Genomic DNA, 11,858 nt, shown 5'->3' on the forward strand with positions numbered 1-11,858 from the left:
TTTGTTTGAATCTCGAATGTGTGTGTTGTTAAATATTCTATTTATTAACACAGTTTTGTGATCAGCTTCAGATACTGAGCAGCAAGCTTTAACGTCTGAAGCATGGTTATTTATTTCTAAAGGTTTATCAGATAACATGATCACATTTCCTCTTTCAAAAACCAAGCAACCACACACACACACACACACACAAACACAGACACACACCACTGTCCTCGAGTCCTATACCAACCTCCAGCAATTCCTCAGTACACCTCATGAAGCACTAAAACAGACAGTCCTACATTACAACAGCACTGGCTTCAGAACCAGCATGAGTAAATAAAATTAGTTACATCAGTACTTTAGTAAACTTCAGTACCCTGGGTCACTGGAACTAATTAATTTAGTACCCAAATAAACAGCACTAATTACAATAGTCTGTCCTAAAACCTATGCTGTGTTTGAATTGGCTCCCTATTCACTATTTCCTGAATTATTCACTATAAAAGTGCACTATTATAGTGAACGGAATTCAGGAGGATAGTGAATGATTTTGGACACTACCTCATGCAGGTTTTTGACCAATCAATGCAGTGCATTATGGGTATCCGCTAGTGTCTGCTAGTGTACATAGGATGTATACAATATTTTGCAGTGCATTGTGGGATTGTTTGAGAATACTGGGAATGATCTACTATGGTTTTGCCCACTACAACAAAATGGCAGAATCCCAAAGTAGTGCAGTATATAGGGAATAGGTCAAAGTTTCGGACACAGCGAAACTGTCATACGTCATAGTGTACGCGCTCTGGAAACCTCCCTCAGCCACAAATTCAATCCCAAAATGCAACACAAAAAACACCATTCTAATTTGCTCTTCTCCCAGAGCAAAAATAATTAACATTGTGATAAAAACGGAAAGAGTACAATCCAGATGGTAACCACTGGTTGTGTGGGGTGGGCAGGATCAAGCTGTGAGGCCATCGGTCTCTAACTACAGCCCCATTAGAACACTGCCTACTTCAGTGCCCACTTAAGCAATTCACTAGGTTTTGGGACAGACCTTTAATTTACTATTTATTTTCGTACCTGAGTAAAGTAAACAAGACACTGCTGTATTCTGATGAACTGAAATTGCGTGAGGACAGAGTGCTCGTCACATCTCACTCACACTGTGAAAGAAAGAAATCACAAACAGGCAAAAATGTACAATTTACATATCTATTTATTTATTTATTCATTCATTTATTTATCAAAAGTCTTGATGCCCAAATTACCTTTAGTTTAAAGAGAATTTTTTCCACAGTTCTTAAATAAACCCTGTGTAAGCACAGCTGACCAACCAACAGAGTCCTATTAAAGCCACAATCAGCTGAGTTTCATTAGATTTTCCTCAGAAATCTTCATCAGATTTTCATTAAAATGCACCAGGTTTTCAGCAGAAATAAGCCTTCTCCAGATTTTCATCAAATTCACTACACAAAATTAACGTCATTTTAACCTAGCACTCTGTAAATCATTCCTCACTGAAAAGTTTTAAAGCAAATATAACAAAGTGATAGAGTAAAATTGTGTTATTTTAAATGTGGAATTTATTGAAACAATAATTTTGTAAGATCAGAAGCTTCCAATAAACAGCAGGTTTGTGACATTAGACACTGCGTTACATTGACTGTAGCTTTAAGGAAATGAAACTGATTGTGACTCTAATTCTGTGGCTGGTTTAACATCTAAAATGTAAACTGCTTGGAGGAATTTGAAGCTGTCTATTTTTCAACACAGGGTTTACAAATACTACAAAATGATTGATATATTTCTTACACTTTGATCTTTAACATTTTCCCAAAGAGATTTTACACAGTTTAGTCGAGGTTAACCTGAAAACTTAAGGCCAGAAACAAACTTAAATGTTTTATGATGAAGGGAAACAGGAAAACTTTTATCTCCATAATGAGAACTTTACAGGAGCAGGACCAACATTCACAACTTGCAATTTTAGTAACAGTAACCACATTTCTTTATGATTGATTTCAACACAATGCAAAAAGTGACTGGAGCGATCAAATGATTTAAAAACATAAAGAGACACAAAAATGAAAAGGTAAGCTTTTGCATGAGAGTGATGAACTGGATTAAGGTTGTCAGTTAAAATCTGCATTTACACTTCAACAAACACACACAAGCTGATATCTAGAACACAGTACAGTCCTGGAGAACTCTATCACTCGCTTCTTTAATGTAAAATTACACAGAATTTGGACAAAACTGAGGCCTAAAATGTTACCTTAATCTGATCAACTTTAAAATGAAGTGTTAGAATAAACAGATCACAGCAAACTTTAAAAAAAATGCATCATTTAAAATGTAAAGGATGCTAAACATTAAACATTCTGCACTGAACTTTTAATAAACCAGTTCATATCATAATTTACTTTTAATTATTTATTGTATAAAATTAGAGAATTATACATGCTTTTATATGACCAATTTCAGTCGGTCTTTATTCATTTCTATTCATCAATTTTATGATTAATCTTGTATTCAAAATATTAGTGCATAAATCTGTGCAAACTGTGGCCTTGGGTTTAAATTTTTCGAAGGGGCTTTAAAATTTCTTGAACTGCTAGATGTTATTTAGTTTTTGTGCATGTTATGCTATATATTTCTTCAGTTTTACTATAACATCAGTGTTTTTAAGCTGTTTAAAGATGCTGCTTAACATCTTGTCTGGGAAAACATGAAGATTCTCATGAAGTTTCCTTTAACTGCTATTAAAAATGTTTATTAAAGGGGAAGTGTCTCAGACACATATAGGATTGAGAATAAATAGATTTAGTAAACATTAAAAACAGGGTTTGCGACTTTCGGAAATGATCTTCAAGTCCTTTAGCCGCGTCCACGGCCCATACATACCCCTCCCTGGAACGTCAAACTGATGACAAATGACACAGATAATACCGGACCCCATAACATGAACTACTGTCTCCAGGAGAACAGAGGGAGCCAAAACTAAGGAGGCAAAAAAAGTAAAAAATTGAAATCGAGTTGTAGGGAAAGGAGACATGCACACTAAAATAATTAAAACTCATGCCACATCCGTAAGGAATCAGATCCCAAAAACAAATGCACATTCCGGTGAATCGTCTTTGTCTTACGGAGGCCCTGTCCACCTCATTTTGGACGGTTGGTGCTGTTGGTATTCTCTGTACTGTGGGTACTCTTGATACTTTTGAGTCATAAAGCAACTTTTAAAAACATACAGCTAATACTGAAACATACACCATTTGTGTTTGTGTGTGTGTGTGTGTGTGTGTGTGTATATGTGTGAGATATACAAACTCCATACTCCATACTACCGTTTTCCATTAGAGCGGAAAGGCACGAGTTCCACATAGATAACATTTCATACCTCTACATATCAAAAAGTACACTGTACACAACTTTATCAAAAAGCGTTTGAGAACCGAGCTGCATCCGTCCACTCCTCTGACCCCGGAATGACCAAAACCTATTCAGTTCCAGCTGTTCCCTCCAGTGTCTGGGTTTTCTGTTCAGACTGGTTCTCGTTTTCATGAAGGTAAAGCTGATATCCAATAGACTCTCGGTTCTAGACTCAGGTGCTTGAGCTATTTACATCTCTCACGTCTCCCAGCGTCACAGTCTCTAGCAGTGGTTTGGAGGCAGCAGTGGCCACGCAGTCAGCAGCAGACGAAGAGACCTCCACGACTCCGTCCCCTCGTTTAAACAAGTCACTCCGGATGATTCCGGAAAGCCATTTGGACAGATTAGTCTGGAAGGCCATTAAAAGAAATTGCGTCCCGGAAGGCCGTCTAAATAAATCATTCCACAAAGATAAATATTCCCAAAGGCTTTTAAAACAGGATTCCGGAAGACTGTGTAAACACATGATTCCGGAAGGACATTTACAGAGTGAACCAGTGAACCTGGAAGGCCATTTGATTGGAATGAAGGATTCCAGATTGACTTCTGAACCAATGACTTCAGAAAAAAAAAAAACATCTGAATCATTAATCCTGGAAGTCCATATAAACCAGTCAATCTGGATGTTCTTTGGAATCACTCACTGTGTCCGAAATGGCTCGCTGTTCATTATTCCCTATATTATGCACTATGTAAGGAATTGAATTCAGGAGGGTAGTGAACAATTCTGGACATGACTTCATGTGGGTTATTACCAAACAATGCAGTGAATAATGGATATCCACTTTCCGCTGGCATACAAAGACTGTGGGGCAGTTTGAGTGCCCTGATAATTATCCACTGATTTCAGACAGCACTACAAAATGACAGATCGCCAAAATAGCAAATAGGGCACCGTTTTGGACACAGCGACTGATTCTGGAAGGCCATATGAACAAGTGAATCCAGAAGTCTCTATGAACTGGTGAATCCAGAAGTCAATTTGAGTCGTCGATTCTGGAAGGCCATAAGAGACCTTTCAGGGGCCAATTGAGAAAATTCCATTGCAATCCATTAAAAGATTTAATGGGAAAGGTTTCCCCTTAAATCACCCCCCCCCCCCCAAAAAAAAAAAAAAAAAATCTGAAAGAGAGTCCATTCTTGTAGCCTCAGGTCCTTTTGAGTATCCTAACCTCATCCTGACACAGTGAAGCTCAGGTCTGCAGACTCTGTGATGACCTCAGCATATTTGCAGAGGGAGATTCTCTAGACGTCTCACCACATAGAAAAACCAGAGGCCTTTGATTTGAAAGTGAAGACCTTCTGTGTGTGAGAACATCTGAACCACAGCAGTGTTTTAATGAGAACGTTACCAAATGAAATGTGCACTTTTAATAAAAAAAAAGGAAACCTTTAAATAGTGCATGAAAATAACATACAATACCATCATTTGTCACATTTCAGAGACAAACAAAGCCATCATGATTTGTCTCGTCATAACTGAGATGCATCGAAGCAGGGGGCTGCCTGTTGGGGTCCTGGAGGACAGGGTCTAGAAGAATATGGGGACTGTCCTGCTGTAACACACCTGCACAGTCTGGGACTCAACTGATCTGAATTTATTTAATGAATCAACATCTTAAAATGCTATATTTGGAAGAAACATTTGAAGTTTTAGATAAGTACAGTCATGTTTAAAACAACACTAGGTAAGAGTTGGTATTTTTGCTCCTTTGCTCCTAGTGTTTGAGAGTGTAATTCAAATTCACTCTCTTGATGTCAACGTGGGTGTGGTCTCCTACCCTCCTCCAAATGATACATAGTGCAGTTTCTGCAGTCCTGAGCCTGGCGTAGCAACAAAAGAGGCCCCATTCTTCCTATTACAGCTGAGTGGAGCATCACAATGAATTTGAAGCCATAATTTTAAGTACAAATAGCACCTAGTGTTGTTTTAAATAAAACAATAGGAGCCATATCACCCCTACAAGTCTTTTTGTGTGTTGCGATCTGTCAGAGTGTGTGGAACAGGTGTGTCAGAGCAGGGATATCGCCAAACTACATTGAACAAAAGGGATAAGATTAGTACAGTGCTGTGTGTGTGTGTTTGTGTGTGCGTGAGTGTGACCACCGTTACCTATGTCCAGTATCTGTCTGTCTGACCAGCTGTATGTTGTACGGACTGTCTGCTAGCTCAGGATGCTGCTCTGCAGGCAAAACATAAAATCCTTCATAGCCAGAGACATGTCCCTCTGAAAGAAGCTCCTCCCTCTCCTTAGTAGACCATGCCCTTGCACCACCCTCTCCGTCTCTGACCCGCCTCTGTTCCAGAAGCCACGCCCCTTTCACTGCCCGGAGTCGTGCTCCCTCTAGAACTCGGTTTCGCTCCTCATCAGGGGTTGCTCCATAGCGGATGTTAAAGCACAGTGCCCCCTGCTGGAGGACCAAATCTGCGAATCTCCTTGTTTCCCCAGCAACCACAGCACTCATCTGGGAGACTGAGACGTTGACACCATTCTCCAAGACTCTGGCCCCGCCCCCTGAAGCTCCACCTCCACCCCAGACCACACCCAGGTCTGCCTCCAGGGGGCCGTCTTTGGTGAAATAATGTGTGTCCCTGCCATCCACTGTAAACCTCAAGCCCCGTAAGTAGGTGGCGCTGTTCATCACTGCAGCAATGCGCCTGCTGTCCTCACTGGCCACACCGATGATCTCCGCGCTCACCACACCATCTGCACGAACTGCAAATTTCACGCCTTTACCAAAGATTGACGAAAGGGCGGAGAACCTCGGGCTCTGCCCACAACGGCCTCGAGACCTCCCATTAGCTGGAGTCATCGGGAGGCGGTCCAGAGAGATGAAGTTCTGAAGGAGTTTCTGCAGCTCACACTGGATACCGAGCACTACCTGGAGAGAGAGAGACAGAGATAGAGAGAGAGATTCAAAGTGGGTAAGAGAGGGTGTGAAAGGAACATAAGCGAGAGTGGAAAGAGAGAGATAGACAGCGAGAAAGAGAAAGAGAAAGAGAGAAAGAGAAAGAGAAAGAGAGAAACAATGAGAGAGAGAGAGTGGGGGGGATCGGCAGAGCAAAAGAAAGAGAGAAAGAAAAAGAGAAAGAGTGAGAGACACAGACACAGAAAAGGGTCAGAAAAAGAGAGAGAGACATAAAGAGCAGGACGAGTGTTGTACTTGTTTTTCACCAACAATACCCTCTCATTATTTGAGGAGTCTACAGAATTTTGGACATATAGAGGACACTCATGATGACCATGTTCTGAGGTCCAGTTACAGGGACTGACAAAGTCAAGTATCATTTGACTCTTTGGTCATACTTCTATAAATGAAAACGGCCACGTGTCTCACCTTGCTGGGGTCCCAGCTGTGTGTCCGGCTCTGGACATTCATCATCTCATACGTCTGCTCTGTGTTCTCCGTCGGGATCTTGGGGAACCCCGGAACCACGTTCTGGAGCTGGAAGCCGAAGAGTTGCAGCCAGCTGCTGATGTCTGCAGAACAAATACATTAAACAAAAACACTGATATTAAGCACCAAAGCTTCACTAGGGGCTCTAATACACAGGGAGTGTATTTTGGACCCCACCTTGCCATTGCTGAAATGCCAGGGGACCCCTGTATGACAAACTGGTCCGGCAAAACTACTCTTGCCTGCTCTTTTACCAGTAATATTTATCATTTAACTATTGGGGGCATAAAGTTTGGGCAAGTGGGATTGGGACTAGACTTGACCATCAATAGTAATAAAAAATGTGGGCGGGGTAAGTGAAGAAACAGCACTGTCTCCTCCCTCAACATCAACAGCTGAGTTGCCCTTGAGCTAGGCCCCTATCCCCCAACGGTTCTCTGAGCACTGGGGTGGCTGTATGTGTGTGTGAACACTGACACAAAAGTGCTAAATGCAAAAGCACAACTGCAAAGACCATAAAACCACATTTTCACAGATAGAAACAGAAAGTACACATTGTATAATCATATTTACCCAGAGCTCAAATCACCCCGAGCAGTTTGTTAACAATGTCCAGTGAGAGACCTTCCAAAATGTACCAGTGTCTCACTTCTAGTTTATCAGTTTCTTGATGAGCTGCTTCTCTCTTCTCACTTCTCATCTATCTTCAAGAACCAAAACTCCTGTCCTCATAAGTGGAAGGTCTTTAGAGGACGAGACACGTTTAGTTTGTATCAGATAAACAAACATCAAGTCACCTGCTGCTGCTGGACAGAGCAGTTTACTCTTGTGTCCACGTGGGTGGACATGTCCCCTCACCTTCTCAACTTTTAAAAATACCTTTTGTCCCACAGTTTTATCCTGGTTCAGTTTGTTGCTTGTTTAAACACACACAAAGTAAGAGAATCAGATGCTAGGATTATACATTTTCACATTCATTAAATATTTAATTTATTCATCTTCTGTAACCACTTCATCCTGGTCACTGTGGGTTCAGAGCCTACTCAGAATGACTAGGTGCAAAGCAGGAATGCAAATACAGTCGGACACTCTAATTCAGTCACTCATACGCTCACACCTGTCGACAGTTTCACACACTCACCCAGTCACTCATCAACTGTGGACAACTGAGACCTCTCTCACCTGCTGTGAACTTGGTGACATCCTGCAGGGCTCCAAGGGGGTAGTTATTCTTGAAGGCATAAAGGTTGAAGGGTTTGGGGTCAGAGCTGACCTCTGTCCACAGCTCGTGATTGGGTGTGGTCCATCGCCCAGCCACCACATCGTAGTCCCGGCGCCCGAGGTGCACTAGGCGTGTGAGGGGGTCATACAGCCCGCCCTGGAACCCGAACGGCAGCTGAAAGGAGGGGTTGGAGTCCCTGTAGACGTCTCCGTATGGCGTGTAGCGAAGCTCTTTGACCACCTGCCCTCGGCTGCTGAAGATGGCGAGTGGCGTCCCTGCGGCATCGCAGGCGACGTAGAACTCCTGCCCACTGCTCATCTCCATGGCAATCAGGTGACCCTGCAGGTCGTAGTACAGTGAGGTGATTTCCGAAGCGCTGTGGTTGTACAGGTGGGTGACTCGAGTGGGCTCAGTTAAGTCAGCGTAGAAGAACTGCAGGACTGTGCCATCGCTGGTCCGGCTGGAAACCCGTCTCCCGAGACCATCGTAGCGATACCAGATGCGCTTCCCTGTGTCCCGGTCTAACGCCCCCGCCAGGAGGCCATTGGAATTGTAGTCGAAGACCACGCTGCCACGAGCGAGCAGGAACCCATCGTCGTCTGTCCGGTACTGGATCTCACCGAGCCTCGTGATCCTGTCGCGCAGGTCATATCTCAACGGCGTTAACCTGGCACTGTTTCCATGACTCAGCAGGTTAATGTTCCCGTTGAGGTCATAGCTGTAGCGCCACTGTGGCCTGTCGTCCACGGCCACAGACTGAAGCTGGCCATCTGCGTCGTACTCGTACGAGCGGCGAGTGATATTCCCATCGACGCCAATGCGGACGTCGCAGCTGGAGACACGTCCCAGGCTGTCATACTGCAGCGTCATCCAGAACGCGATGGCCTTCAGGATCTCATACTGCACCTCCACCACCTGGCCATTGGGGTTGAAGATCTTGCTGTGCTTCATGGCATGGGTGGTGATGACCTGGTTGAGGTCATAGCTGATGACGCTGAATTTCCCAAACTGCTCCACGCGTCCGGACACGTCCACATAGCGGTAGAGGTCAATGGGCAGCGGGGTCTCGTTTATCATGGCCTGCATGCTGGTGATCCGGAAATTATTGTAGCTGTAGTCGAAGCGGGCGTTCACCAGACCCTCCTCACTGAAGCGGTAGATCTGACGGCCAACCAGAGGACCTTCAGACAGGAGGAGGGAAAAGTGGGAGAGAGGTTAAATAAGTGCAGTCATGGGGTGTCTCTATTCAGACTTAGAACTAAGGGGCTTGTGATCATTACATTTTAAGGTGAAGACGTCCTTAAGACGTGTGTACCAGGAGTATGTCACATTGTGGTGTTGTGTGTATGGTTTATATACTAACATTGTGGGCACTTGTCTCCTTGTTGGGCCCACCAGCTAATCCTTATATTTTCAGGTGAAAACATGTTTTAAAGTTAGGTTTAGAATGAGTGTGTGTGCGTTTTCTCACCGGTCTGTCTGTATCGTATGGTGGAGACAAAGCCTTCCTGTGTGAGGTGTATGGTTTTGACAGCGCCGGTCGAGTCATCGTAGGTGAGACTGATCATAGTGGAGTCGTAGAGGACCTCAGTGAGACGGGACGTCCGGACGTACTTGTACAGGACGCGTCTGCCCGAGCCGAGGTGCAGCGTTTGCAGCAGCCGGCCGTCTGCACTGAAGTCCTGTACTGTCGCGTGAGCTGCGGCATCCGGCGGCGTGTATGTGTTCCGGTAGTGGCCCACGCACACAGAGGTCTGCACCACGTGCTTCACCATGCTTGGAAACGTGACGGACATCAGGAAATCCGTCTGGTCAAACTCAAACAGGTACCGCCTCTGGCTGTGCAGCAGTAACTGAACAGACTGGGGAGAATTAAAAATGTATCAACAACTTTATTATTCTGGGTCTTCAAACATTAAGACCAATCAAAATGCAGTGATCATGACCTGAGAAGATAACAAGCAAAAAAACAAACAAACAAACAAAAAAAAAAGTTCAATGAGTCTGGGTGTGGCTTACAATCAAACACTAGCTCAGGTGAAGAATTTTGCATTTTTAAATTTTTCATCATCATCTACACAGTGTAGAATTACCGAGTCTTAACCTAGCTTTTTAAAAAACATCACCAGAGAGAGAGAGAGAGAGAGAGAGAGAGCAAGAAAGGGCAAGAGGAAAGTGGGTGACATAGTAGGACAGAAATAAAAAGGGGGAGGGTGACAGATGGGGAAAAAAGAGTAGGAAAAAGAATAAAAAGTGAAAAATGAAAACAAGAAATCCAAAAAGAAAGAGAATAGTGAGAAAGAGAAAGATAGAAATAGAAAGAGAAAGATGCAGGACATTTGTCTTTGTTACCGTAACACACACACACACGCACACACACACACACACACTAAAATGTGCTTTATTGTAATGGCATACTAAATAAAGGGAAAGTGCTAATACCAATAATAATGAAAATAATAGTAGTAATAATAATAGTTATGTTGCTGAAACTGTGGGGTCTCTCACTGTCCCTCAGCCTATGGCACACGTGGACACACACCTGTTCTATCAAAGGATAACACCAATCAAAAAGCCCTGAGAGAATACAGCTCTCTTTATTCTCTCTGAGAAGGAGGAGGAAGTTCTTCGTTTTTAAAAGCAGAGATTTTTATAACAATTTTAGTTGACGTATGCTGCTGTGATCTGATTATATTTAGTGCCCTCAGTGAGGAAGTACAGCTCTGTCTAAGGCCTGTACACAGGGCCTCGCTGACACACCCTCTACTCTCTGGGCAACCAAGTCGTTTTAGGCCAAACAGCACTGCAGTTTATATGCGTCTGTGGGTGAGTCGAGATAAAAGAGACCCCAGAAAGAGCTCAGAGCCTTAAATAAAGTGTTATAGTGCAGTGGAGCTGGATGAGTGATTTTCATGTTATATTTTCAGGGAATGGCATGCAGGAAAATGCTGCTTGCATTTAATGTCTGTGTTTAGTGTGACACCAGATGCATTGGACACTTTTCTTGGCTGTTTTCACTGACTCTGTCCTGACTCTACCCATTAATCACTGGCTTTGGTGCTGAATTCAAACATTCTACCACTCTCTGTCTCTACTACACTCTGTTCACTCTCTCTTCTCTCTGTTCTCGCTCCCTCTCTACTCTGACTCAGATGTGCTGTAATGGCAGGACAAGTTAAAGGCCTGTGTTGCCAAAGCTGAGCAGGTTAACAGTCTCTTTCACATGGAAATCAACCGTAGCCCATAGAGGATTAAAGAAACGTGATAGTACATGTATTTGGAAAAAAGAACATATAAAGTTATGATAATAAAAATTTTAAGAAAACAGTAAAGGAAGTAAACGTTTTTAAAGCGAGTGCTGGAGCAGGGATGTGTCAGAGCCGGTCTTGTGGCAGTTCTGTTTAAACATTGCCGCTAAATCTAGCATTTCCTCTCTTTCTCTCAGTAATATATTTATGTCAGTCAGTGTGAAGCAGCATTGGGGATTTTGGTGATAAATCTGTGCAGAGCCGTCTCTGATGTTGCTGTACATTCCTGACGAAAGGATGATGTAATTCTCAGTATTGGCAGTGGGAGTCCTGCCATCTCCAGAGAGTCGGCTCTTTCTGTGCCTCCCTGTTTCAGTGGCCAGTTTATGGTAAATTTTCTGCATTTTGTTAAATTTCTATAGTTTTCATTAGACAATTGGCCAGTTTGTTTTCACATTTGCGAGACATCAGTGCAGTGTGTAGTGTTTTCAGAATTCTGTTGGTGTTTTGTCCCAAATTTGGTGATCTGTTAATGACTAAAGGCCCCAGATTTCACTGCAGTACTG

The 11,858-nt window shown here is 43.2% G+C and overlaps 1 protein-coding gene across 2 annotated transcripts in view; it reads right to left on the reverse strand.

Annotated features, from left to right (window-relative positions):
• Nucleotides 1–4,561: 4,561 nt before the first annotated feature.
• Nucleotides 4,562–11,858, reverse strand: part of tenm1 (teneurin transmembrane protein 1) — a 99,399-nt gene continuing 92,102 nt past the window's right edge. For both annotated transcript variants that reach the window (XM_066659388.1, XM_066659393.1), the window contains exons 29-32: nt 9,516–9,906; nt 8,005–9,225; nt 6,763–6,905; nt 4,562–6,306 (exon numbers count right to left, since the gene is read on the reverse strand). In XM_066659388.1, coding sequence (XP_066515485.1) covers nt 5,533–6,306; nt 6,763–6,905; nt 8,005–9,225; nt 9,516–9,906 — 2,529 coding nt within the window. In that variant the 3' untranslated portion in view covers nt 4,562–5,532. The remainder of the gene's footprint in view (nt 6,307–6,762; nt 6,906–8,004; nt 9,226–9,515; nt 9,907–11,858) is intronic.

The sequence above is a fragment of the Hoplias malabaricus genome, chromosome 2, assembly GCF_029633855.1.
Source record: "Hoplias malabaricus isolate fHopMal1 chromosome 2, fHopMal1.hap1, whole genome shotgun sequence".
NCBI classification, from domain to species: domain Eukaryota; kingdom Metazoa; phylum Chordata; class Actinopteri; order Characiformes; family Erythrinidae; genus Hoplias; species Hoplias malabaricus.